The following is a 26,423-nucleotide window of genomic DNA, read 5'->3' as shown; positions in this document are numbered from 1 at the left end:
CCTGGTCTGTCCTCTCCCCTAACGTCCTCTGGGTCCGGGCACCTGCTGAGCGGGTGAATGGGGTCTGTGACTGAGTGAGCTCATCCCTGAATAAACCACCACGGTGTGACTGGGAGCCGGTCAAGTTACCTCTCGGGGTCTCGCCTTCCTCCATCCCGCCCCGGACCACCCACCACCCGACCACCCAGTTTTGGCGAACTGGGCAAAAAACTTCTTGCCCCAGAAATGGGGAGGAGTTATCCAGCTCACCTCCTCGCCTCACCCTCCCAGCCCCACTCACCCCAGCTGCTCTCCCAGGCTTCCCTCCCTCGCCAGCCACCCACGCTGCACCTCTTCCCAGCCCCACCCTGCCCAGCCCCTCCCAGGTGCCTGTGGTGGAGCAGTCGGCTCCCAGGGTACCTCTGATGGACTCTGGGCGGCACACCATGGGGGCTCTGAGGCCCTGGGCCCGATACGGGCTACTGGTTGTGGCCCACCTGCTAGCCCTGGGACTTGGGGCTGCAGTGCTCCAGGCCCTGGAGGGGCCTCCAGCACTCCAGCTCCAGGCCAACCTCAGGGCCGAGCTGGCCACTTTCCAGGCGGAGTACAGGGCCTGCCTGCCACCCAGGGCACTGGAAGAGCTGCTGGGCACCGCCCTGGCAGCCCAGGCCCACGGGGTTTCCAGCCTGGGCAATGGCTCCCAGGCCAGGAACTGGGATCTGCCCTCAGCCCTACTCTTCACTGCCAGCCTCCTCACCACCACAGGTAAGGCCGCCAGGAGGCCGGGCAGGAAGGGGCGCTTGAGGCCATTGCTACCTGGGGTCCCTGGGGGTGCAGCCCTTCCCCCAGCCCCAAAGTGCTAGACAGAGCCCAGGCCTTATTAGGCCTGTCATCACAGCTGGGGCCCCCACACCAACACACCTCAACTTCAACTGCCAGAAGGGGTGTGGGCTCCTCAGTCCCACCCCCAGGCACCCTTTGAGACCCAGGAGAGGTGCCCAGACCCTACGGGCCTGAGGCAAGACTGGGAACATGAATTATGGGATGGATTCTTGGATGGAGGGAAATGGAGTGAACCCAGGGGATACAGGACCACCATCCCAGAAGGAGTGTGAGGGAAGGCTCCCGGGGGAGGAAGTCCCCATGAGATGGTAGCCAAGGCAAGAGGGCACAGAGATAGACACGAAGGAATTCCTGGCAGAGGGAACAGCATGTGTGAAGGCCCAGAGGAATAAAGCAATGGGACCCACAGCCCTGGAGGGATTTGTCCTGCAAAGTGTCTGAATATTTTTTAAAGGCCATTTTCCATCTTTTTAAAAAATTTATTTATTTTTGGCTGCGTTGGATCTTCGTTGGCCGTGCGCAGGCTTTCTCTAATTGCAGCGAGCGGGGGCTACTCTTCATTGTGGGGCGCAGGCTTCTCACTGCGGTGGCTTCTCTTGCTGCAGAGCACGGGCTCTAGGCGTGTTGAGCTTCAGTAGTTGTGGCACGTGGGCTCAGTAGCTCTGGCTCACGGGCTCTAGAGCACAGGCTCAGTAGTTGTGGTGCATGGGCTTAGTTGCTCCGCAGCATGTGGGATCTTCCCAGACCAGGGCTCAAACCTGTGTCCCCTGCATTGGCAGGAGGACTCTTAACCATTGAGCCACCAGGGAAGCCCCATTTTCTATCTTCTTTTGGAAAAATTGGGAAACCTATTTGCACTGAGCCAGAATCCTTGTGGAGTAGAACAGGGCCTGCCCTGGGGGCAGAGCACATGCTCTCCAGCCCACCCCAGTCCCCACCACTCCCTTTTGTCTTACTTCTGACTCCTCTAGGTATTTGTGTTTACAGCCCTGGACCAGCCGACCCTGTTCCCCCAGCATGCCCCGCTCTTTCACCTCTCCCTGCCTTTGCACACACTTTTCCAGCCTTGAATGCCTTCTCTCACGTGCGCTGCCTCTTTTGCAGCCCTTCGTGTCAGGTGTCCTGACTGTTTTTCCTGCCTGCCTTCCCCACTGGAGCCTGGGCAGACTCTGATTCCAGCACAAGGCCTGGCACCCAGGATAACTTGATATGCCTTTGGGGAATGAAAGAAGGGGTAACATTTCACCTGGTGGGTTTGGAAGTGGGAGTCAAGGGCAGAGCTGAGGAATCTCTCAGGAAGCCAGGCTGCCTTGGGGTAGGACAGCAGCTCTCAGAACTGTCCCAGCTACAAGAGGCCTGAGGGGACTGTCTCTTTTAATCCTTTCTTGTTCCAGAAAATAAAAGAGTGGCCCGGAGAGGTTAAGGGACTTGAGTAAGACCCCAAGTGAATGAAGAGCAGAGCCAGACAGAGCCCCTGCCTGAACAGTTCCAGCAATCTCAGCCACCAGAGGGCAGCCTTCTACCGGAGGGAGGCTGGAGGAAGTGGGTACCCGGCAGGCATCCCACTCAGGTGCTCATTACCCTTGTCTCTCTCCTCTCCAGGTTATGGCCACATGGCCCCACTATCGGCAGGTGGAAAGGCCTTCTGTGTGGTCTACACGGCCCTGGGGCTGCCAGCCTCCTTAGCACTTGTGGCTGCACTGCGCCACTGCCTGCTGCCTCTGCTCAGCCGCCCGGGTGCCTGGGTAGCCATCCATTGGCAGCTGACGCCAGCCAGGGCTGCGCTACTGCAGGCATCTGGGCTGGGCCTGCTAGTGGCTGGTATCTTCGTGCTGCTGCCAGCACTGGTGCTGTGGGGTCTGCAGGGCGACTGCAGCCTGCTGCAGGCCATCTACTTCTGCTTCAGCTCACTCAGCACCATCGGCCTGGGGGACCTGCTGCCTGGCCATGACAATGGCCTGCATCCAGTGTTTTACTACCTTGGCCAGTTCGCACTTCTGGGTGAGTCCAGCTGCCAAGGAGCGTGACAGGGAGGAGAGGAGGGAAGAGGAGCCTGGACTACAACTCCCATAAGCCACTGGGGAGGCTGAGCCTCACGGGTTGGAAGGACCCTGCCCCAGGGCAGGGTGTGGGAGGTTTAGTTCGAAGTGCTAAGAGAATTGTGAGGGCTGGTCACTTGCTGGGAGGGGAGTGGGGAGCATCCTCAGCACCCTGAGCGCTGCCCTAGTAACCTCTCCTCCCCAGGGTACTTGCTCCTGGGGCTCCTGGCCATGCTGCTGACCGTGGAGACATTCTTGGAGCTGCCCCAGGTCCGTGCCATGGTGAAGTTCTTCAGGTCCAGGGGCCCTCTGAACGCTGAGGACGAAGGTGGCATCCTAGGCCTGGATGAACTGGCTCTGAGCACCCTGCCACCCTCAGCAGCAGCCCCAGAACGGGCCCCAGCTTGCTGACAGATGTCAGTGATGGAGTTGAGCTCCTTTCAGGTGGAGAAGCCTGAGGAGGAAGCCATCGGGAGTGGCTGGGGAAGCCTCTGGGGGTGGGAGGGGAAGGGATGGATGTGAGGACCTCAGGGAATGTGTTAATAAAAAATAAAACGGGCAACACCGCCGACTGTTTTCGTCTCCTTTCGAAATGGGACTTCCCTACAGTGATCAACAACCCAAACCCCATCACCCTTCGAAGGCAGAGTTCAAGCCTCTGGTCTCGCCTCCTCCAGCATCTGAGAACCTCAACTCCACACAGCCCCAATAAGGATCGCAGACAATCTTATCCGCCGAGACCCCACCCCCTTCCGTCTATTGAAAGCCCCAGTCGTCCTGAGAAAGCCCCGGAGCACTGGCTTGGCCTTTTCTAACTTTATTGCTCGCGAGGAACAGGAAGAAGGGGGAGGGCGGGGATGTGGCAGTTCGAGAGCCGTCCCTCTCCCTCGGTGCTGGCCGGCCGGGTCCTGCCCTCGGGGAGGGGCTCTGGGGGGCGTGCCTGGGACCCCCCAGCCCACCACGAACACACGCACACACACTCACACGGACTAATAAATACGCCTGGGCGGCGCGGCCGCCCAGCCGCCCCTGTCCGTCGGGGCCTGAAGGGCCGCGCGTCCCCTCCTGGTAAAGGGTGACGACGGCCCCTACTGGCCACGCGCGGCATCGGGGAGGGTCCGGTCCTCCGGAGCGCAGGCCCGAAGCGGCGATCGGGCGCGACGGGGAGAAAAGCTGCGGTCTGGACGGACCGGGAGGGGCGAAAACGTCCGGGCCCTCGCGGCCTCAGCTCAGCACACAGAGTTCGCGCCGGCTCAGCTGCCGGCTCAGCTTGCGGCGCCGCTGCTCCAGGCCGCGCTCCAGGCGCTCGTCCTCCTCCAGGGCTCTGGGAGGGAACGGGTTCAAGTCAGCCCCAGCGTCGGGCCCCACAGGCAGGCCACCCCCGGGGTCCAGACCGAGCACGCCTCCGAGAGCCCCCCTGGAGCCTCCCAGCTCCCAGCGCATCCCGGCCTCACTCACGTCCGCTCCTTCTGGTCCAGGTTCCGGACCAGCTCGTCGCGCTGGTTCACCAGCGACACCAGCTCCTCCAGCAGGAGCTGCTCCCGGTGCTGCTGCGCGGCCGTTTTCAACCGGTCTGAGGACAGAGGAGGCTGAGGGTCAGGAGGCGCCAGCCCCTGCCCGGTCCTGGTCCCCGGCCCCCGGGCCCCATCTCCCACCTTCAATGGCCAACATGGCCCGTAGCTCCCGGCTCAGCAGCTCGAACCTCCGCTCTAAGTCCTGCTCTTCGATGCTGGGGGGGGTGGGGTGCCAGGTCAGGGAGAGAGGAATGGCAGGGAGCGCCCAGGGTTCGGACCGCTCCCTGGCACCCCCGCCCCCCACCTCACCGCCAGTTCCCATAGATGGCTGGACGGAGGTCAGAGCTATACCCTAGTCCCAGCTTGGAATCATCTCTTCTGTTTTTGGTTTTTGGGCAGCATGCGGGATCTTAGTTCCCTCAACAGGGATCAGACCCCGGCCCGGCCCGCTCCAGTGGAAGCACGGAGTCCTAACCACTGGACCGCTAGGGAAGTCCCTCTTGTTTCAACTGTTGCCCAGCTGCTGGGAGTTTATATCGTCTCCTCCCCTCATCCCACCCCCTTTTCAACAAATAAGAAACCCAGAAGGATTATTCAGATGGATATTATTCATAAGCAGCAAGTATTGGACTAAAATTATTCTGAAAAATGACCCAAGATGTAAAAGGGAGGCAAAACCACTTCCACCACGCAGGGCTATAAAGGCCATGAAGCCCAGAACCGCTCCTGAGCCCACTCAGGAGAGCAGCTCAGCTGTCTCTCAGGCTCAGTGTTCCTTCCTGTAAAGGAACAGGGTCCAACTGGGGCACTCAGCACTGACCTGCCACATTTTTCTTTGGGCCTCGATTTTCTTATTCATAAAAACAGTACCAATTTAAGAAGTATACATTTTATACAGGAAATTATGGAAAAAATTAAGATGGTTGAGCAATTTCTTCAAAAAAAAAATTCAGAGAAAGAAGAGAGCAGTGAACAGTTCTAATTAGAGTAGTTAAGATTCCATCTGCTCTGCCGGCCCTGGGTGGGCAGGGGTGGGGCCTGGACAGGGAAGCACCAACACTCACAGCAGCTGCAGCTGGTCCTGCCTCCGGATGAGAGCGTTCTTCTTGTTGACCAGTGTGAACCACTCCTGGATCAGTACCTCCTCCTGCAGCCTGTTGGCACCTGAATCGGGCCAGGGCAGTCACCAGGCCTGCCACTGACCCCTGTGTCAGCAGCAGGGAGGCTGGGGGTGGGGGATGGTGTCTGCTCCCTTGTGGCATCTCAGAAACCTGAGCTGTGCGCCTCCAGCAAGCTGCTTCCCAGCCGGGGGGCCTCAGGGTGCCCGGCTGTAAATGGGGAGATGACCCCAGCCTTGTCTCCTCCCACTCCTCCCAGGGTCAGAAAGAGCTGCAGGGTGGGCTAGCCGTGGTGGCACGTGCTGGGGTGTGGACTCCAGATGCCCGCCCCACCTGATTCCATGAGGCTCCTCAGCTGCGTCTCCACCTCGGCCGCCCGCCCATCTATCTGCCTCTGTTCCTGCTCCAGGGCCTGTAGCTCTGCGCACACATACTGACTTGTGTCCTGGAACCGTTGCTGGGGTGGAAAGCGGGGGCAAGGGACAGGGTGGGCTGAGCCCAAGCCCTGCCTAGGAAGCCCACCCATCACTCCTCCCACCTCAGCCCTCCTTACCAGCCCAGCCTCCTCTGCTGGGCTTGGGGGTAGCTCCTCCGATGGGGGACTCCCACCTGTGGACAGATACCAGGCTAAGGCACCCCCAACTGACATCTGTCCCCAGAAGGTCCCCAGCTCAGGATCTGTGAGCAGCCTGAGTTCAGCTAAGTCGCCACCCCTTCAAAACTACTCACCAGGGGCCTGCTGTGGGGCAGGGCTGGGGTCAGGGCTCACGACTTCCTGTGGAGGAGGAGGCCAGTAAGGGCTTGGAGGGGCTCCCCAACAGCCCGCCCTGGGGCCAGCCGGAGCCCCACTCACACAGGGGAGGGGGGACCTCAGTTCCAGGCCCTGCAGCTTGGAGGTCCTGCATGCACAGAACTCCACCCCCATCCCTTCTGGGGAAGCACCTCCTAGAGCAAAGGCCTTCACCACGCCTGGCCCTGTGGTCCTGGGCCAGTCCCCTCCCACTGGCCGAGCCTCACAGTCCTCGTTCCTGGGGCCTCACAGGGCTTTTCTGAGTCGGGGGTGAAAGGCTGTGAGGGGCCCAGCTGGGGCCTCTCCTTCCCCCTTCTGCCCCCTCCCCCATGAATCTCCCTCAGGTCACCTCAGACTCTGTCACCTAGTGCCAGCATCCCCATCATGGCCAGGGCCCCGCTCAGTGACACTGAGCTGAGCTGACCTGGCAACCAGTACCTCCGTCTCCTGGCCAAACGAGGCACCCTCCCACCTTCTCAGTCCCCACACCTAGAGAATGCTGTGCCCGCCGAATAACACTTGGAACAGAACAGGCAGCTGCACCTACCAATTTCAGCCGGGAAGGGCAGCGCTGGCCCCTCATGTGCCCCGCCCCTGGCAACTTGCTGGCACTGTCAGCCCTGGGGGCCCCCAAGTTTCAGCTCAGCTAATAGCCAGGCCCCCTTGATGGCTCCTGCTCTGGCCACCTTTCCAGGTCACGAGGTGGGGAGAAAGTATTGAGCCACCCCCACCCTGCAACTCTGAAAGTGTTGAGTCCACCCCACCCTGCAACTCTGAGAGGCAGCCCTGGACGTCCCCTGCTCAGGGGCCCTCCTCTCTGGCCTGGGTAGGTGGCGGCCTCTTCACCAGCCTCCCCCCACGCCCTGCCTGCTGACTTTACCCTCAAGCCACAACTGAAGGGTCTCCCTAAACCTTCGCCCCCGATGGTGTCACTCTCTTCACACCCCCTCTCAGCTCCCAGCCTCGTTGCCACGGCCTGGTGGCAGATCCAGCCTCAACTCCTACTGCCCCGGGCCCCACCCAGATGCCACCCTCCGGCCCCAGTGGTGGACTTTCGCTTCCCCAAATTGTTTCCTCAGCCTGGAGCGGGCTCTGTCTTGGGCAGCTGGACGCCAACTCGACCTTCTTGACCCAGCTCGGCCCCACCTCCTCCAGGGGCCCCTTCACAGGGCTTTCTTCCTCCCTCCCCAACTTTCAGGCCTCCTGAAGCCTCCCCGACTCCCACCCTAGCCCCCAGGGCCTCCCTCATCACAGCTGTGGGTTACGCCTGTCTCCCTAAGCAGCAGCGGCCCCTGCAGACAGGTTGGGGTCCAGAGAATGCACTCAGGGCGCACCGGTTAACTGTAACGGCTGATACGCATTAAGCATCTATTTGTGTGTTGGGTGCTGTACGTGCATCGACTCATTTAGTTTTCCCAAGAACACTGTGAGGCGGGGAAGGTTACCATCCCGACTTTACAGATGAGGAAACAGAGGGTCAGAAATGACACTCAAACAGGGCCGGCCCAGGCCTAGGGCTGTCTAATCCAAAAGTTTGTTCCCAAGCTTGGCCACCAATTTGCTGTTTGCCTCTGGCCCAGTCACACGCACTGGGCCTGTGTCCTTGTACGTAAAGGACACAGGGCTCCAGAAAGACATCTGGGGAAAAACAGTCCCCCCCCCTTTATAAAAGAAAATTTTTTAACAGAGTACACTCAGGTTGGGGTACCCCTCTTTTTTGTTGTTTGCTTGTTTGTCTGTTTGTTTGTTTCGGCTGCACCGTGCGGCATGTGGGATCTTAGTTCCCCAATCAGGGATCGAACCCGGGCCCCCTGCAGTGGAAGTGCGGATTCTTAACTACTGGACTGCCAGGGAAGTCCCTCACAGTTCCCCTCTTTTGACAACACCCTGCAGGAGTACCTCAATGCCACTTTGCAAAAAGCTTTCATGTCTTTACTTCTCATCCTCAGGAAAAGAGCACAGAGGGATTAAGTGGCTCGTCCAAGGTCACACAGCCAGTTCATAGTGCTGGGCCCAGTAGAGGGCGCCATTTTAGAGTTCAGTGTCGGAACCGGGGTTCACACCAGTATCAACTCCCTTTATCTTTTCATATCCCTGAGCCTCAACACTCCCACCTGCAAAAGGGGGTAACTGTTCCTTCCTAGAAGGAGCAGTTGCTGAGGGGTTGAGGGGGCAGACCAGGCATGAAGCAAGTGCTCAACCAATAGGGCAGGCGGATGCAGGAGTGGAGAAGCCCCAACCTCAGCAGCAACTAAGCTTACTCATGGCAGCCTTGATGGGAATTCCAACGCTTCCTCATGTCTGACCCAAATTCCCCTTTCTACACCCTCATGTGTGGCCCCTCCTCCAGGAAGCCTTGCTGGGCCACAGCAGAGGCACCCTGCCCTCCTCATGGCATTGCTTCGGCCCTGCCCCAGCTTCAAGGCGACTGACTGCATCCCATCCAGGTCTCTGGGAGCTCGCAAGGCCAGGGGCAGGCCCTACGTCCTCCTACTGTACGCATGGGGGATGGGGGATGGGAGTGGCCAATGAGGCAGCATCCCCTCCAGCCCCATGGGTCATATACCTCCTGTGGGACAAGGGTTGGAGGGGGGCCTGGCTTGGAAGGACCAGATGCTGGGACTTGGGCCCAGAAAGATGGAGCCTCCTGTTTTAACATATAAAGAGCCATTGAGACACATTAAGGCAGCTTTGGCCAGAGGCCAACACAGGCCAGGAGAGCACAGTTCCTATGGGTGCCTCTAATGCCCTTCCTGTTTCTCATTCATAGGCTCAATGCTGCACCTCTGACCCTGCACTCAGGGGTCCTGCTCTCCAGGCCAGCCTCATCACCGCCTGCGGACCTTAAGGGAGGTGGCTGGCAGTTCCCTAAATGAGACCTGAGCTTTCCTGCTGCCACATTTTTACTTGTGAGGTCCCACCTCTTGAGAACCAGCCCTCCGATTCTTCACCTGGGAAAAGCTGCCCGTCTTATCAGCCTGGCTCAAGTGGCTGCTTCTTCCAAAAAGCCTCTCCCAATTTATTCCCTCTTTTCCTTAGAACTTAGGGGTCATGCCTGGACAGCTGAAGGCTTGAAGCAGCCTGACAGAGCTGCCCCTGCTGTCCAGGACGGTGCTGCTGGAAAGCCGATGGCCGGGACTTCAGTGGCTGTGAGTCCTTGAGCAAATCCCTGCCCTCTCTGGAACCATCTCCTCTTTAGTGTATTGACCATGAGACACCCTGGGAGGCTGACCTGAGACCTGCAAGGGATGGGGGAACATGGGCACCCAGCAGAGTCTCCCATCTCCAACTTTACATTATCAGAGAAGAGAGGAAACTGGTTTCCAGTGTCTGGAGTTAAGGATCCGAGTCAGAGTATCTTGGGGTTGGAAGGCCCTGGAGAGCTCCCTTGAGTATAGAAATCCTGTTCCCAGCTTACAGGAAAGTGGTGGCTGCCGGTAGACCCCGCGCCACCAGCAGGGAAAGAAACGCCCCAACCCACTTAACAGTCCATAAAGAGCGCTGACTACACGGAACCTTCTAGGAACTTCCTGCTACAGCCTGATTCCACTAACTGGTTGCCGTGCGTTAAAAATCACTAGCCTGCATCTTGGCCAAGGCTGGCAGCAAAAGTCAGCGGCAGGACTTCCCTGGTGGCGCAGTGGTTAAGAATCCGCCTGCCAGGGTAGGGCACACAGGTTCGAGCCCAGGTCCAGGAAGATCCCACGTGCCACGTAGCAACTAAGCCCGTGCGCCACAACTACTGAGCCTGCGCTCTAGAGCGCGCGAGCCACAACTACTGAAGTCCGCGCTCCGCAGCAGGAGAAGCCACCGCAATGAGAAGCCCGCGCACTGCTCCCACGCGCAGCAACAAAGACCCAACTCAGCCAAAAATAAATAAATAGACAAATTCATTTAAGAAAAAAAATTGGCGCCGGGTCGCCGGCCTGGGCACTGGCGCCCCCGCTGAGGAGTTGGCAGAGCTATCTCGTCCTCGAGCGGGACTTCCGCAGCACCGGTGCCTCAAATCAGACGCCTACCCGCATCTTGCAGAGGCCGGCCGCCCTGAAGCCACCGCCCCCCGCCCCGCGCCAGCCCTGCCCTTGGGGTCCCTCAAGACCCGCCCCTGCTCTGCCCTGCTCCCCCGACCCCCGCGCCGCTGGAGGGCACTCACCGCCGCCGCTCCGGCAGCTCCCGCGGCTCCCGAGTCCGGGTCGTCCCCCGAGAAGGAGCTGCTGTTCCGCAGCCGCGAGCGCCTCTTCTTCAGCAGGTCAGCGTCGCGCACGTGGGAGAAGGAGCCGTGCGCGCGGGGCGGGGGCACGGGCCCGGCCTCCGCGTTGACCGACGGCCGCCGCAGCCTCACGCCGCCCGCGGCGCCCGGCGCCTCCATCCCGTTCACCAGCCCCTCTGTCGGGGGCACGGATGCCCGGGCTCCAGGGCCGTCTGCCGGGGCCTCCACGGAGCGCGGCTCCTGGGCGGCCTCGGCCCCGCGGTCCTTGGAGGCCGCCTCGGCCCCGCGGTCCTTGGAGGCCGCCTCGGCCCCGCGGTCCTTGGAGGCCGCCTCGGGGGCCGTCCCGTCCGCGCGGGTCGCGGCCTCCTGGGGCTCCTGGGCCCAGTGCTCGCGCAGCCGCTGCGCCAGGCCGCCGGTGTCCAGTTCGTCGGGCGGGCTCGACTGGGAGCTGGCCACGCGGTACGTGCCGGCGCCGCCGCCGCCCTCCAGCTGCACCAGCTGCAGCTCCTGCCCCGTGCAGAAGGCGCGGATCTGGCACAGGTACGTCATGACGATGAGCTTGTCGGGCACCGACAGCAGCACCATGTCCGCCGGCTCCAGAAGCCGCGACACGCCCAGGGCCGCGAAGCCATCAAAGGCCTAGGGACGGTGCGTTCGTTCGGGTCATCGGCGGCGGGTCAGCCAGCGACCCTGCCGCCCCGCCCCGGAACGACGAGGAGGTCCCTGCGACTGGCACGCCTGGGTTTGCCAACAACGCCTTCACCTTCCTATTGGGGGAAATCTAGCAACATGGCCCGCCCCTGCGTTACCCAGCAACTGCACACCAAACGGGGTGCTTTTGGGAAAAACCATCTGGTGGAAATATGCTTAAAAAAAACAAAGCTAAACTCAGGAAAACGAAAAATATAAAGACCAAAAGGGTAACTAAGTGGCAGAACTTCCAAAAGCCACAGCTGGGGCCATGAAGCCCACAGATTCCTCTCCTACACACAGATGGGACAAGGAACTTAATCTTAGCTTAGGCCTGGCTCTGGATCCTCCTTCCCTCCAGGCACCACTCCCACCCTGTCTCACCTGCTTGTTGTTCTGTTTGATGTTGAGTGGGTCCAGGGAGGCAAAGTCGCTGCAGAGAGAGCACTGATCAGAGGCTGGATTCACACCACCCTCCCCTCCTGGCAGCCTCCCCCATTCATTTCCACTCCCTCTGGCAGCTCACATCTTGTCCGGGTGGAATCGGTGCAGGATGGCACAGAAGGCCAAGCCGTTGCGCCAGGATGTCGTGAAGTTGGTGATGCGGACGCCACGGTAGCCGGCGGTGACTTCCTGGCACCACTCCAGCAGGGACTGACTGAAGCTGACCGGGGCGGGTGGTGCCTGGGGACACAGGGATGGGCTTAGGGAATGTGGACGTGGGACTTGTGCCCTCTGCCCCTCGGGCACAAAACAGCTCCAGCTCTGGGTTTGCAGGAGTCACCACGGACCACTGGCCAGGGCCTTAGGGTCAGGCAAAAGGGTTTCCAGCTCCAGTGTTATCTACCAAGGTCACCTAAAAGGTCAGTGGCCCCCAGGCGATATCAGAGGCCCCCCAGCAGCCACACCTCAAGGTCAGCCCAGAAACTCAGCTTTCGGGGCATCCCGCTCCATGCAACCCAGGGAAGACAGGGCGGGGGAGCCAGGGCACCCTCGGAGAGGAGGGGGTGAGGGGCTCCTTGAAGCTGAGCTCCTGTCCCACCCCACCCCAGTCGGCCAGGTGGGTCCATGCAGAGCCGCCGTTAGCTCAGCCCAGGTTAGTGGGAAGCAGCAGACTGGGCCCTCGGCGGCCCCCATCCCTACCTGGCTGCCCGGCAGCCTCCTGTCCTCTTCAGGCTCCTCTGGGGAAGAGGCCCCCGAGGGCCTGGGCACCCCAGCCCCTGCCCCACTGGCCACCTGCGCCTCCATCAGGCTGGCCTCTGGGAGGTTTCCCTCAGCTTCTTTTCCCTTCTCGGTTCCTGAGACCCCAGCCTCTGCTTCCTGGGCCTCAAAAATACCAGATTGGTTCTCTGAAGCCCCCGAAACCTCCGTCTCTGCTTCCTCGGCCCCCCAAACCCCAGACATGGCCTCTGAAACTCTCAAAGTCCCAGCCTCCACCTCCTGGCCCCTCAAAACTGTAGTTTCTGCCTCTGCTCCCTGGGACCCTAAAATTCCATGCTTTGTGACTGGGGCCCCTAAAGCCTCATATCTGAGGGTCTCCCAGAGTCCAGTCTCTGCCCTCTGGGCCCCAGAAGTCTGAGCCTTTGCCATTCTAGCCTCTGGCCCTGAGAACTGCGAATCTTCCACCTCTGTCTCCTGGGTCCCCAATGTCTCAGTCTCTGTCCCTGGGGCCCCTGAACCCCCTACCTCTGTCTCCTGGGTCCCCAATGTCTCAGTCTCTGTCCCTGGGGCCCCTGAACCCCCAACCTCTGTCTCCTGGGTCCCCAGTGTCTCAGTCTCCATCCCTGGGACCCGTGAACCCCCAGCTGCCATCTCCTGGGTCTCCAGTATCTTAGCTTCTGCCGTCTCAGTCTCGATCCCTGGGACCTCAGAACCCCATAACTCTGTCTCCTGCATCCCTGTTATCTTAAATTTTATCTCTGAGACCCCTGAACACCCCATCTCTGTCTCCTGGGCCCCCAATATTTCAGATTCTGCTGTATCAGCTTCTATCTTCAGTACCCGTGAACCCCCAGATATCTCCTGGATCCCTAGTATCTCAATCTCTGATATCCTAGTCTTCGTCCCCAGAACTCCTGTACCCACAGCCTCTGTCTCCTGGGTCCCCAGTACCTCACACTCTGCCATCCCGGCCTCTGCCCCTGGGACCCCTAAAACGCTGACTTCTGTTTTCTGGGTCCCTAGTTCCTCAGACTCTGCCATCTCAGCAGCCTCTGACTCCAGGACCCCTGATCTCACTGCCTCTGTCTCCTGGGTCCCCAGTATCTCCACTTCTGCTGTCTCAGTCTCTATCTCGGGGAACCCTGACCCACCCACTTCTGTTCTCTGGGTCCCCAATAACTCTGATTCTGTCACACCAGTTTCTGTTCCCAGGTCCCTCAAATCCCCAGTTTCTACTTCCTGGACCCTCATATCCCTGGACATCACCCCCTGGTCAGCTGCTGGTGGGGCCCCCTGGTACTGGCTCACCTGGGGCCTGGCGCTTGCTGCTCCAGCAGAGGGGCCCTGCTCCAGGCCTGTCCCCCCAACACCAGGGGCTCCACCCCTCACCTCTGCACCCTCTCTCTCCTGGCCCGCAGCAGCCCTGGCCCCCTTGAGGTCACTGAGATGCCTGGATTGCCCTGCCGGCTCCGCTGGGGGTGGGCTCAGGATGGTGGGAGCCTCTTCCCTGGTCCTGACCCCTGTCCTCCCCTGAGAGCCCCTTGGAGGAGTCTCAGGAGTTCCCTTGAATCTTGCCTCAGATGTCACCCCTGTAGCCTCTGGTCCCTTAGTGTCCACATGTCTCACCTTTGACCTCTGCTCAGCATCCACCTGACCAACTTCTAAACTCTCTTCAGCCTCCCCAGCTCTGACCTCTGACCTCTTACTGTTCACCTCTCTGACTCCTGACCCATGCTCAGTGTCCACCCCACTAGCCTCTGGCCTGTCCCCAATGCCCCCCTCTTCAACCTTGGGTTTCTGCCCTTCCAAAGAGTTGCTGGAATCTCTGTCCTCAATGCCTGGGCCCAGCCCGGTTCCCTGGGCCTCTGTCCCTTTCTGAGGGCTTGCCCAGGCCTGGGTCTCCACAGCAGAATTCACGCCTGTTGGGGGAGCCCCTGAGGCGTTGGGGGCCTCATCTCCCCCTTGGGGGACTGGGGGCCAGGGGGCATCAGAGCCTTTCCGGAGCCGAGGGGCCGGGCTGGGGGCCGCGTCCTGGCCTGGCTGTCTTGAGGACCTGAGGAGAGAGCAGGAGGGTGCGTTGCAGGGGCTCGTTTGGCCCCCCGCTCTCAGCGCCCCCCACCTCTCAGATTGCTGGGACCCTGGAAAGGCAGGTTGGCAAGGAGTGTGCAACTTCTTAAGAGTAGACAGGGCGGGGTGCTGGGGCTGACCCCAAAGCTCACCTTGTCTCTGGTGGGGTTCCGGGGGGCCTTGGGGCCTTGGGCCCCACCTGGCCCCCTGCTACAGGAGCTGGTTCTGACCCCTGGCCCCGGCAGGCCCTGGCTGGGGGCGCAGGGGCACTCACAGGGGCTGGGCTGGTATCCTCGGCACTAGAAGGGCTGGCAGCTGGGGGGAAGGAAGGGGGATGCTGAGGCCTGGGCCCTGTGACTGGAGGTCCAGTCTCCACCGTCCCAACCCCAGCCTGGGCCTCACCTGCCTGCCGGGGCCGAAATCGGCCCTCTTCCTCCTCCTCACAGAGTGTCTTCAGCTCCCGAGAAGTATCTGGGGGTGGGGCGTTGGGGGCAGGTCAGCCCAGGGAAGGGCCCTGCAGGTCTGACCCCCTCCCCACAACTAGAATGCTGGGCCTACCTGGGAAACGCCCCAGCCTCAGGGAACCGCCCCGGCCTACGAGAAGAGACAGGCCCACAGGTGCAGAGGAAAAGAGAGACAGGACCAACAAGGACAGATGGAAAAAAAAGCCTTAACAAGCAAAAGGGAGGGACGAGGTTGGGTAGTGAGGGGTGGCAAGCCTGGACTGCAGCCCCTCTCTGCGCTTTTGGCCCAGCTGTCTCGGGGCAGGTACGTGGGCAGGGGTGAGGAGAGGGCCAGGGGCACAGGGAGGTACTGGAAACCCATTCTGCAGGACAATCAGGGCTGCTGGGCAGGTTGGGACCACCTGGCAATAGTGCGCTCCGACCACTGGGCGTGCACAAGCTGGCCCTGCCCCAAAAGAGCAAGTGGATTTTGGCCCGGGTCATCCTCCACCCTCCCTAGGTCTTGGCGATCTCAGTCCACAGCTGTGAGCCCACCTGGCTGGAGGACACGAACCCTCGCGTCCGGGCCCCCTGGGCCATTAGCATCCTCCTCATCGCTCTCAGCAAAGTCTTCCAAGTTGCCCACGTCACTAGGCTTCATGCTCATGAGGCTCGCAAGACTCTGCATGTCATCATTCCTGGGGGTCAGAGATCAGGGGTGAGGGCTACGGTCAGAGGTTATAGACTAGGGCCCAGGAGGGCAGTTGGACACTCACGTGGCGCGGCCCTCCCGCAGCAGCACCCCAGAGAGAGTGAGGCTCAGCTCGGCCTGCACCACCTTCACCGACTTGGGCTTCAGCCGCAGCCGCAGTGAGGCTTGGGCAGGCACAGGCCCTGCATGGCGGGCCAGGTCCACCTCGGCTGTGGCCAGCACCTTCCGCTGCCCCTTGGACTCCTGGGGGCAGGAAGAAGGAGCATCAGTGCTGCCCCAGAGTCCCCGAGACCCCAGGCTCCAGCCCGCCCCAGCCACTCACATTCTCAATAACAAACGTCCACTCTTTGGCCTCATACTGGTCCACGTGTGGGTCCTGGGAAAAGGGGGCACCGGTGAGTACAGAGGCTGCTGCGGCGGGGACAGGGCAGGGAGAAGAGCCTGTGCTGGCTCCGGAGGTGATTGTGTGGGGCCTTCACACATGTTGAGCCCTCCTGGCAGGTATGCTCCCGGCTTCTCCTGATCCCAGCTCTCTTCATGTGGTGGCTAAATGCTACCTCCTCCAAGGAGACCTCCTGGGCCACTCACACTGAATAGGCCCCCTGCCATGATTCTTGGTCTCACCCCTCTGTTCTTTTCTATTTGGATGGATAACGCACCAGGGGCCTCCTGTGGCTGCCCAGGGTTGCAATCACTGGCTCATTCCCATCTGTGCAGGAGGGCTAGAGACTTACCCTGTATAGGGTCACAGAGATGTCCACATTCTCAGGTACCATCCACAACACGGTGCCCCGGTATGGGTTCTGGATGCCCGGCTGCCAGCTGTGGGCCTACAATGAGCAGTCTGAGTCCTCCCCCCAATCCTAACTCTCCCCCTCACCCCTTGCCCTTATCTCCAACCTTGACCCCATCTTTCTCTCCCTTCTATGGATTCTGATCTGAACCTGAACCTGACTCCACTCACCCCTCAGCCCTGACCCACTTACCCCCCCAATTGGCCCCACCCCCAACCTGGACCCCCAGCTGACATCCTCCCTCACCTTGGAGCAGATGCGTCGGTTCCGCCGGGTCCACACTACCACCAGCTTATCCGGTTGCCTGGGAGGCGGAGCGGGGAGAGGGGGCTACTCAGTCAGGCCCACCCGGCCTTTCTATCTCCTCCAGTCTCCCTTCTGCCCACATCCCCCTCCCCCAGGACAGGGCCCAGACAGCCCCTTATCTGGGGCCACAGGGAGTAGGGTGGGGCTGCTGAGGCAGGGTGAGGCCTGGGCCAGAGGGCAAAGGCCTGTGGGTCAGCAGGAAGTATGAAGAAAGTCATACAGAGAGACAGGCACACACAGAGACAAACAGAAACACAAGTACCCTGCAAGAAACACAGACTCAGAGACACAGAGAGACAGCCTCAGAGTAAAAGAAGCCCATTCACTCACAAATATTTGTAGAGTGCATACTATTACCCCAGCCCAATTTGGGGGCAGAGCCAAGCAAAGGAGAGGCAAGACCTTTCTGGGGCAGGGAATGGGTCATGTCAGGAGGGTCTGGAGAAGGAAGGCTCCAGGCAGAGAGGATGGCAAGTGCCAGGGTCCCAGGATGGGGGTGTGGGTGTAAGGTCGGGAGGGGAGGGCAGAGGTTGGGAAGTAGGCAGAGAGGCATAGGGTCAGCTTGTCATTCGATACCCTCCCAGGACCTTCCACGCCCAGCCCTTTGCTTTGCAGGGCCCCCGATTCTCGCAAGGGGCACCAGGGAAGACTTCTAGAAGGTGGCATCTAAGCCGAAACAGCATATGCCAGGGCAGACTCAGAGGAGAGGCAGAGATGTGGGGAGACAGAGGCAAAGCGAGAGGAGAGTGTCAGCTGCGCGGGGCCGAGTCCCAGACACGTGGCTGGGCCTGGAAGGAAGAGGGCCCCTTTGCGTTGGAGGGGCCGACTGCTGCCCAGGAGGGTGGGGATGGTTAGAGGATCATCAGGCAGATGGCAACGTAAGAGTCCTCCTTGCCTGTACCCTGTCCCTTGCCAGGACGCTCAGGTTCACCCAGCGCACTGCCCCTCTGGAGGCCGAGCCAGGATAACTGGCTCTCCTGTCAGCCTCTGAGGATGCCGAGACCCAGAGAGGTTAGGGGCCAGGCAAGGGCACACAGCTGAGCCTAGAGCCCTCCAGCCTGGAGCCAAGTGCCTCTCCTGGACCCCAGACTGCAGGCGATGGCTAAGGGCAGCCATGGGGACTTCCCAGAAAGGGGAAGAAGACAGTGAGAGCCTAGGGAGGGCAGGGCCTGGCTAGGCAGCCTGACTCAGGCTGGGCACGCCCTCCTGGGGAGCCGTGACCTGGGCAGAGGCAGCTTCCTAGCCGGGGCTCCAGGCGAAAAAGCTCAGGAGGCCCTGCCCGCCGCCTGTGACTCAGACACGTTGACAGTGCCCACACCCTCAGCCACCTCTCCGGACCGTGCCCAGCGTCCCCCTGTCTTCACCCAGGATGCTGTGGCAGAAGGCAGAAGCCATAGGCCAGAGTTCAAGTTCCAGCCCTGTGCTGTGTTACCCCAGCCGGCCCGTCCTTTCTGGGCCTTGCTGAGTGGTGTGAACCACCCTCTGGCTGGCCCAGGCAACATCAGGGATATGACAGCTGCCCAAAGGACCCCAGGCCTCCTGCTCACTCCCCTCCCTTTGGACCCCCTGGTCCCTTCCTGTGCTTTCACTTGGGAGCCTAAATTTAGCCCCGCCTGGCGGCTGAGGCCCCCACAGCTGTGCCCTAATCCAGCCAGGGGAAGCTGACACTAGCAAGCACGTATATTTAGGGTGTGACGCAGGGGCCCAGGCAGCTGCGGGTGGGGGAATGTGAACGAGATGCCCCGGGTCCTTTGGCAGTCTGGGCTGGGGGGTCCTGCACCCCCTCACCTATCTCCCTGCACCCCACCACCTTGCCTTCCCCAGGCTCTCTCCTCCACGACCCACAACCTCCTAAGTCCTCAGGCCCTTTTAAGCTGCTCCCCGCCTCCCTCCTCATCCCTCCCAGCGCTCAGTTTCCCCTTTTAAGGATATTGTGGAGACGGATCCAGCCTCCCAGCGCCCACTCCGGCTGAAGGGGCGGGTGGTTCCTCTGGTTCAACAAATGGGCAGCGGAGGAAGGGGCAACATCCTTGTTCTGAGCTGGACTAGGGCCATGGTGTTTGCCGTCCCAGCCCCTCCACCCGAAGACCGGCAAAACTTGCTCCCTTTTCTGATGCCACCTTGAACCATCCCTCTGGCCAAAACCAGGAGGCCTCCCTTCCCTCAGCCCTGAGTGCAGTTGAGGCAAGTGTGGGCCCAGACAGATTCTCCGGTCGCAAGTCCTGCCCTCCGCTCCCCAAAGGCTGCCCACACCCTCAGCTCCGGGGATGCCACAGCTGCAGCGGCACTTCTCTGTGCCCGGGTCACCAGGGCCTAAGCTGGGGTAGGCGGCGTCTTTGGTCACTGGACTGGGGGCAGGATTCTCAGGCCCCAAGGCCGGATGGGGTCCCCGCCAGTCTGGGGAGTGCCCCAGGCCTCCCTCCCACTCACCATTTCTTGGTGCACTCCACCACCAGCTCGTGGTAACAGGCCACAAACTGGAACTTGGCGGCCCGCTTGCCCACGCGCTGCAAGCGCTTCCACACCGAGGTCATGGCCCTGCCGCCTCCGCCGCCCGTTCCTCAGACCCGGGGCTCCCGCTGGCCCGCGATCGCTGGCCTGGCCCAGGTCCCCATGGCCTCCGGGCTCCTATCGGCACCGCCCGCCCCGTCCGTGGGGAGGGGTCCGAGGCGCGGGACCCGGAGCCGCTCTTGCCGCCGCCGCCGCTGGGGCCCGCTGGGTGGTCTGGCTGCGTCAGCGGGGTCGTCCGGGGCGCGTCGTGTCGCTGGAGCACTGAGCGGCGAGCGCGCCGTTTCCTGGAGCTGCACCCCCGTCGGAAGGCGGGCGGGGCTCCGGCGGGGGGCGGGGGCCGGGGCGAGAGCGCGGGGGCGGGGCGGCCCGGCTTCCGGGGCCTCGCGCGGGAGGGGAGAGAGAGGGGCGACGGGGGCGCCTGGACCGCAGCGCCCGCTTGTTGCGCGCCGAGGCGGTGTGGAGGCGTGGGCCGGGTGTGGGGCGCGCGGGCCGGGGCAGGGAGCCACCAGCAATTGGTACCGCCCTCGCGAGCCCTGCCCCGGCCGCCTCCCTTCCTGACCGCAGCCCTGGGAGGTACGTACTGGTGGCCCCATTTCACAGGCTGGGGAAAGAGAGACCCAGAAAGGAGAAGAAACGTGAAGGATCACAGTGCGCTGAGCCAGAGCCAACTGGCCTCAACACTGGGGAGAGGCAGACTCCTGCTGCCACCCACGAATTAACCAGAGCAGGAAGGAGCAGGGTCAGCGGCCAACCCGGGTAGCCTTACCTGTGGGCAGCACCCACTTGCCAGTTTCAGAACCTGACTCTCCAGCTGTCAAGTGGGAAGGTGGTCCCAACATCCCACAAGCAGATGACTTCCAACAAGCGTGTGACCTTGGGCAAAGTACTAACGCTCTGAGCCTCAGTTTTCACCTCAGTGAAATAGGGATAATTATAGTTCCATCTTTTACAACATCATTGAGAATGAAAGCTTGGAAAGCATTAGTGTAGAACCTGGCTGATTTTGCCGGTTTTATTGAAATCCGTTATCATGGACGGGAGTGTGTGTGTGTTTACTCTCCCTCCCCTGGGAAGCCTGCCCCGGGGCGTTAACCGCTCTGTTCACACCTAGATTAGAGCCCTTATCGCCAGCCCGCCCAGCTGCCTGCTTGGTAATGAGCCGCTGCAGGTGTCAGGCTCAGAGTTACAAGAACTGCCATAGAGCAGCACATCAGCCTGTTCCGTCTGCCAGTGTGAACGCTCTGCTAGGTTTGTGAATGGACAGAAGCCTGGTCCTTGATAAATACTCGGTTTGAACAGGACGTCTGATCTGCCAGGAGTGTCAGTTGAGTTGTGTCCAGGAGGCATGGGGATGAGCAGCCGGTAAGCCTAAGTGCGCAACTTTGAGGTCCTCTCCTCTTCTCTTCGTTTCAGGAAGCTGTGGGGTATTGTGCGTGTGTGTGGAAGCCTTAGCACCTACCATTCGCAAATGTTCAGGCTTCTTTGGGGGAGGGGAGGGAACCTGACACCGGGTTTAGCTCCTAGACCCAGCATCGCGGTTCTCCGTTTCCTCTGTAAGAGAAAGCCTTTTACATACAACCCTGAAGGTCCCAGGTGCTGTTGAGGGAAAGCCAGGCATAGAATGAGGGTGTTGACGCCGCTGGGAGTCTCATGCATCCAAGCCCAGAGGCTTGCCCCCATCTCCCCTCCGGGGCTTGTCTGGCCTCTGGGGAGGCCTGGAGCACTGCGACTTCACCCCCCTTCTGCCTCTGCAACTCTTTTCTCCCGCCTATAGGTCACTCATTCGTCCCAGGCCCTTCCAGGAGGCGCCCTCCCCTCTCTCGCCTAGGGCCCCTCGGCCCGGCCCGCCAGCCCAGGCCCACCCATTTCCTGTGCCGCCCCAACCCCGCCCCCACTCGGGGTGGAAAGTTTCTCTCCTCGAGAAGGGCGGCTCCTTCTCTTTCCTTCCCGGCCGGCCAGGAAAGCCCAAAGCGAGTGGGGAGGGGCGTTGAGCTCCAGGCCTCCGGCCAGAGAGGGGAAGTGACTCGCCCGCACTCACACAACCAACCGCGGGACCAAGCTGGGGCAGCTTGGAACGATCGGCAGATCGGCGACTCTGCCCGGGGAGCGAGGGTTCGCACCCTGGCACCGCCGAGCCTCTTCCAACTCGGGGTCTCGGGCACCACCTGCTGGCGGAGCGCGGGGCAGCACTTTACAGAATTACCGCTTATCTTCCCGCCCCTGAGCCAGGCAGTCAAAACACAACAATGCTGAGACAGTTATTTATTTATCTATGCGCCCAGGAGGCTGGCCCCTAAACTTAAATATCCAGCGCGGAGCCTTGGCCCTCCCGGCCGTGGGTGGTGCAGGAATGGGTCCTGGAGAGCCCTTGTCTAGGGCCGTGGAACCCAGGGACCAAAGGTGGGACGCCCCTGAGCCAGCAGCTGCCAATAGCAGCAAAAGGTGAAGAGACAGGAGCCAGGCACTCATCCCAGTCACAGAGGTGCCAAGGGAGTGCTAGCTGCTTTGGACCCCACCGCCAGACTGAAGGTCGGCCAAGCTGGAGGAGTGAAGGTCCAGTGCCATGGGCAGAGGCTGTAGCGCAGGTACCTGCCCCAGTGCCAGCTAACCCAAGACAGGAGAGAGAGGGTAGGCAGTTTTGCTCCCAAGGGGCCCAGGCCTTGCCCTCCTCCTGTGAGGTGAGGTGGTATGGGGGAAAGCAGGCACTATAGTCTGAATACTTGCTGAAGGGTGAGTTTCTGAGCCTTTTGCATGGGTACATGCCCCCTACCACCCTAGCTCTTCAGAGGCTGATGTGGAAGGCATCCTGCAGCCACTGGTCTCGGGCATTGTGCGTCTGGGGCACAGTGAGGGGTGGCGGGTCTGGGGGCAGGCTAGCATCAGGAGGCTCGTCATCATCAGATAGGCCAGCATCAGGTGGGTAGGAACTGTCTGAATGCAGGGAGGATGACAGGTCCTGGCACAGGCTCAAGTCTTGGCACAGGTGCTTATAGTCCTGGATCGACTCATACAGGCCCCACAGCTGGCACAGCAGGGACATGTCCAGCTGCCGCAGGCCCACCTGCAAAAGACTGAGAGTGGGCTGGGGTTGGGGTCGAAGCCACCCCCCTAGCCAGTCTTCCCAAGCACAGGTTTTTGTGGACATCAGATGCCACCTACAAGCTGTGAATCTGTAGGCAAAGCCACTGACCCTCATCTGCAAGATGGGGACAACAGTTATCTAGCAGAATAGAATGAAATAACACTAGTAAGGCATTTTAAAATACATAGTAACTATTACCATAAACGGTAACTAATTATTGTTACCATATCCCCTCTGACCCAACCGGCTTCTGCCAATCCTCTAGACCCAGATAGCGCGCTGCCTTATGTACTCCGCCCCGCCCCAGGACCCTCAAGCTCGCCGGCAGCCCCCATCACCCCGCAACGCCCAGCTGACCGAGGCAGGGCTACTCACCATCTCCTTGCGCAGCGCCGCTAGCGCCGAGTCGAGGTTAACAGGGCGACGCGGGCCGGGGGGACCCGCGGCAGTTCCCGCGTTGGCGGCGCCGGCGGCGTTACGGGGCCCGTCCGGTACGCGGGCGGCCCGGCTCAGCTCATCGTGGATGCGGCTGCGCTGGCTGTAGACGCGCTCCAGCTCCCTCCACGAGCCCCCGCTCGCGTTGAGAAGACCGCTGAGGCCGCGCGGTAACGGCGGAAGACCGGTCAGGGCGCAGCCCGCGCCGCTTGGCGCCTCGGCCGAAGGCAGCCCATTCATGGCCGGACCGGCAGAGGAGGATGCCGCCTCCTTCCCTCCAACGCTCCGCCCGGGCCGCCGCCCGCAGGCCCCGCACCCCGCGGCCCCGCCAGCCGAGCCCAGCCGCCGCCCGCAAGGAGTGCTTTGTTCCTACCCGATTCCTCCGACTCCGCCCCCTGCCCACCCCTCCGTGTGGGCAGGGCCTCTCTTAAAAGGGCAACGGCTGATGCGCCCACGTTGCCCCAGGTCGCAGAGAGCAGAGAACAGGCAATTGGCCACCAATAGAAGGGGAACAGGAGAAAGGGGTGAGGGAAGAGGGCAAAAGCGGAGCGTGCGGTTCTTTCGCGGTTCTCCACCCCCACACACAACACTTTATTTATTCTGCCTTATTATAACTCTCAAGGATCTAAAAAGGGGGGGGTGGTCAGGAGACTGAGGATAAGTCCATAATTGATCCCTAATTGACTGACACCCTGTCAGTATCTGAGTACCTGGTCTGGGCCTGAGGTGGGATAGGATGATGGTGTCGGGATGCTCGGGGGAAGGAGGGGAAGCTACCAAGGGGACTGGAACCCCAAATCTCACTCAAGGGTGGGGAATGAGCACTGGATGGCTGAGGAGGTTGCAGGGTTCCTTTAGAGAGCGACGCCTGTTTCTGCTTTTGAGGAGGCTGTGGCCTCCTTATCAGAATAAAAGTATCACATAGTCCTCTCCCGCCTCATCCTTTGAGTGGGGAAACTGAGCAGAAACAAGCCCAACTCATCTCTCAGGGCATCAAGGAGACCAGACTGTGACAGCATGAGAGGCCAAAAGTAGGAAAAAGACGAGCAGAGCTGGGGCTTACATGCACACTCAGAACCAAGAAAAGAAAAAATCACACAAGAGGAACAGCTGTTTTTCTACAGGGATTTTCTCAGGAGGGGTTCTTTAGTGTTGCAGCTGCTGCAGGCTGCGCAGAGCTTCAGCACAAGCCCGGATAAGGCTACACAGCTGGATGCTAGTCTCCAGGGAGGTGCTAGAGCCCAGCTCTGCTGAGGCCCAGGTCAGTTTCTGCAGGAGAGCCTCTTGTGTGCAGACCAGGACATCTGCATTTGGAGGCACAGCAGGAGGGGGCGGCCCCTGGACTGCCTTGAGCCCTGCTGCAGCTCCCTCACAGTGCTCTGGACGGGGTACTGGGGGCTGAGGGGCAGGCCGAGAGCCCAAGGGGGGCTCCGAAGCAGAGGCGAGCTGGTGCTCCCGAGCTTGGGAGAGGGCAGCCTGGGCATTCAGAGCTAAAAGAGGAAAAAGCCGGTGGAATGGTCAGGATACCTGGCTCACCTCAGCCCTGAGCCACTTTCCTACTCTTTACTGTTCTGCTCTCTCTCTAGTTGAGATGTTTTCCCTGCCCCAGTATAAGGCAATTTATCCATTTTCTTCTTTGTATCAGAGTTATTTATGCCCTTGCTTCATCTCTCTCATCAGAACTATGCCTGATAAGCTAGACCCTCCATGATCTCTGGCACACGGTAGGTGCTTGGTGCTCTTACTGAATGAATGGTCCTTTCCAGAGCTGAAAGGAGAAAGCAACTCACCCCCGCCTCACCCACAAATACCACTGTCACCTCCCACCTACTGTTCCTGAGCCTCTCTCACCACACTTCTTCACCAAGCACACTCGACACCTCACCCGGATTATCTTTGTCCACGTCTGAGTCGAGCTCCTGGCAAGCCACGCAGTAGATTTTCCGCTGTTTGTCTTGGAGGAGGATCGTCTAGGGGCCAGAAAGCACACGGGGCAGGGGTGAGACGCCGGGCGATGGGGTCCAGAGGGGAGCGCTGGTCAAGGGCCGTGTGGCCTGGTCCGCGGCCCCATCCTGGATCCCACGTCCCGAGTCTCTCCTCACCCCGCAGTCCGCGCACGTCTCGCCCAGCATGCGGTAACCACGCAGCAGGTAGTCGCCCATGAGCCGGGAGATGCGATCCTGCCGCTCCCGCCGCGCTTGCAGCACCTTCGTCTCCGCTTCGGTCGGGGGCTCCCAGGAAAAGTCGTCGACTTCTGGGGGAAGAGAGGCACAAGGGGCCGGGGGGTCTTGCCGAAGCAGGCTGCAGCCCGCAACCCGCAGCCACAAGCCCCCGCAGCCCAAGTCCTCACCAGAGCCGTTCAGGGCCATGTTACCGTTGTCGCCGCTAGACTCACCGGAAGTGACGCACAAGCCGCGCGCCTTCCGCTTGGCTCCGCCCCCTCCGTGTGGGGCCGAGGATGAGGGCGGAAATGACGCTCTGTGTGCTCCGACGTCGCGATGCCCAGAGTGGGGCGTGTCTGCCGCAGACTAGACCCTGTCCCATTGGTGCGCACCTCGGTGGGAGCCTGTGGACAAGAACTTTCGACTGGCCGGGCCTCAGGAGGGGCGTCTCCGTGATAATGCAGCTTTAAGTCGCAGGGCCCGGAAGTGGCTGCTCAGAGTCGCTCTTCCTGCCCGCCGCGGAGGGAGGGCACCGGTTGGCTTGAGAAATCTCCGCTGGCCTCCGCCTCCCCTGGAGTTTCCCTTTCCGCACTGGCAGGACCCGGGGCAGGCGGGGCAGTGGCAACATCACAACACCCTTGATAACAAACGGCCCCTTATGCATGCGTGGAGCCTCCTCGGGCCTCAGTCCTTCCCTTCTCACTTCAACTGGCAAGGCAGGCCAGGCGGCGATCGTTCTCGCTGCCTTTCAGCTTATTTCAAGACCCCTCCCCTTCTGCACGTTCGGTGTTACAGTCTGCCCACTCCCTATCTTCCCCACCCAAAGGCCTGGGACTGATTCAAAGTCAGCCCTTAAGAAGACATTTTGTTTTGTTGAAGTTTGAACCCTCGAAAAGCCAGCTGACCGCGGGTGGGGGTGGAAATCGCTGTGCTGGGCATGCGCAGTTTCGGTTCCAGCCGCAACTGAGTGATACATGCTGGAGGGTGGGGATGAGGGGTTTATTACACATGCCTGTGACCGTTATGCTCTTCTTGAGTGCGTTGCTGTTAAAATTACTAGTGCTCCCTGACCATTGGCCTTGGTGGGTTTTTTTTTTTCCTCTTTGTTCTTTTTCCATACACCTCCTCTCCTTTAGTAGGTTTGAAGAAGCCAGGTGGAGCAGGCAGCAGTCCCCAGATGTGCAGCCTGCAGTGCCTCAAGGCAGTACACCAGGTCAGTTGAGAAGGAGCTAGGACTTAGACTCCCGTAATCTCATCGGCAATCTCCTCTGACTGGTAGCACATGCTTTCAGTTTTACCTGAAGATAGAGTACCCTCCTCCTGGCCCCATCTTCCTCCTACATAGACTCCCTGGAACTTACATTTTCTGACTCTTCCTGCCTCCTGCTTCCTTGGAGAGCCCTGTGCCCCACGTCACTCTGTCCATCTACCAGCAGCCTCTTGGGCAGCAGTGTACCTGACTCAGGGCCTGACACCAGGTCAGTTCTGCCAAAATGACTAGGCACTCTTGGCCTCTAGCCTATATGCACAGACCCTTCGGGTCCTTACTATCATCAGCTCCCAGCAC

General features: G+C 60.7%; 4 protein-coding genes across 7 annotated transcripts; 1 reads left to right on the top strand and 3 right to left on the bottom strand.

Annotated features, from left to right (window-relative positions):
• The first annotated feature begins 385 nt into the window (after positions 1 to 385).
• KCNK7 (potassium two pore domain channel subfamily K member 7) lies at positions 386 to 3,423 on the top strand. The gene is made up of 3 exons (XM_060019253.1): positions 386 to 744; positions 2,425 to 2,823; positions 3,067 to 3,423. Exons 1-3 carry the CDS (start codon positions 405 to 407, stop codon positions 3,270 to 3,272), a joined length of 945 nt encoding a protein of 314 aa, XP_059875236.1. The 5' UTR covers positions 386 to 404; the 3' UTR covers positions 3,273 to 3,423.
• Positions 3,424 to 3,641: 218 nt separating this feature from the next.
• On the bottom strand, positions 3,642 to 19,550 carry EHBP1L1 (EH domain binding protein 1 like 1). 3 transcript variants are annotated; one of them, XM_060019245.1, is made up of 20 exons: positions 19,097 to 19,539; positions 16,607 to 16,664; positions 16,301 to 16,396; positions 15,889 to 15,942; positions 15,631 to 15,809; positions 15,410 to 15,552; positions 14,814 to 14,882; positions 14,564 to 14,726; positions 14,133 to 14,397; positions 12,327 to 12,503; positions 11,710 to 11,867; positions 11,568 to 11,616; positions 10,437 to 11,132; positions 6,223 to 6,268; positions 6,047 to 6,102; positions 5,827 to 5,950; positions 5,440 to 5,539; positions 4,517 to 4,590; positions 4,320 to 4,434; positions 3,642 to 4,185 (listed from the first exon to the last, which is right to left on the bottom strand). In XM_060019245.1, the coding sequence occupies exons 1-20, from the start codon at positions 19,198 to 19,200 to the stop codon at positions 4,086 to 4,088; spliced, it is 2,826 nt and encodes a 941-aa protein (XP_059875228.1). In that variant the 5' UTR covers positions 19,201 to 19,539; the 3' UTR covers positions 3,642 to 4,085. The 3 variants fall into 3 exon arrangements, with proteins under 3 accessions (XP_059875228.1, XP_059875227.1, XP_059875230.1); XM_060019244.1 differs by having other exon boundaries at positions 12,327 to 14,397; positions 19,097 to 19,550; XM_060019247.1 differs by lacking the exons at positions 12,327 to 12,503; positions 14,133 to 14,397 and having other exon boundaries at positions 3,643 to 4,185; positions 14,686 to 14,726; positions 19,097 to 19,526.
• Positions 19,551 to 21,426: 1,876 nt separating this feature from the next.
• FAM89B (family with sequence similarity 89 member B) lies at positions 21,427 to 22,938 on the bottom strand. Its single transcript, XM_060019243.2, has 2 exons — positions 22,635 to 22,938; positions 21,427 to 22,238 (listed from the first exon to the last, which is right to left on the bottom strand). The coding sequence occupies exons 1-2, from the start codon at positions 22,932 to 22,934 to the stop codon at positions 21,960 to 21,962; spliced, it is 579 nt and encodes a 192-aa protein (XP_059875226.1). The 5' UTR covers positions 22,935 to 22,938; the 3' UTR covers positions 21,427 to 21,959.
• Positions 22,939 to 23,829: 891 nt separating this feature from the next.
• Positions 23,830 to 25,178, bottom strand: ZNRD2 (zinc ribbon domain containing 2). Of its 2 annotated transcripts, none has more exons than XM_060019242.2 (4): positions 25,090 to 25,178; positions 24,797 to 24,948; positions 24,580 to 24,664; positions 23,830 to 24,184 (listed from the first exon to the last, which is right to left on the bottom strand). In XM_060019242.2, exons 2-4 carry the CDS (start codon positions 24,854 to 24,856, stop codon positions 23,841 to 23,843), a joined length of 489 nt encoding a protein of 162 aa, XP_059875225.1. In that variant the 5' UTR covers positions 24,857 to 24,948; positions 25,090 to 25,178; the 3' UTR covers positions 23,830 to 23,840. The 2 variants fall into 2 exon arrangements, with proteins under 2 accessions (XP_059875225.1, XP_059875224.1); XM_060019241.2 differs by having other exon boundaries at positions 25,045 to 25,095.
• Between the last annotated feature and the right edge of the window lie 1,245 nt (positions 25,179 to 26,423).

Source organism: Delphinus delphis, chromosome 8 (genome assembly GCF_949987515.2).
Source record: "Delphinus delphis chromosome 8, mDelDel1.2, whole genome shotgun sequence".
NCBI lineage: Eukaryota > Metazoa > Chordata > Mammalia > Artiodactyla > Delphinidae > Delphinus > Delphinus delphis.
This window is presented reverse-complemented; position numbering and strand designations above follow the sequence as displayed.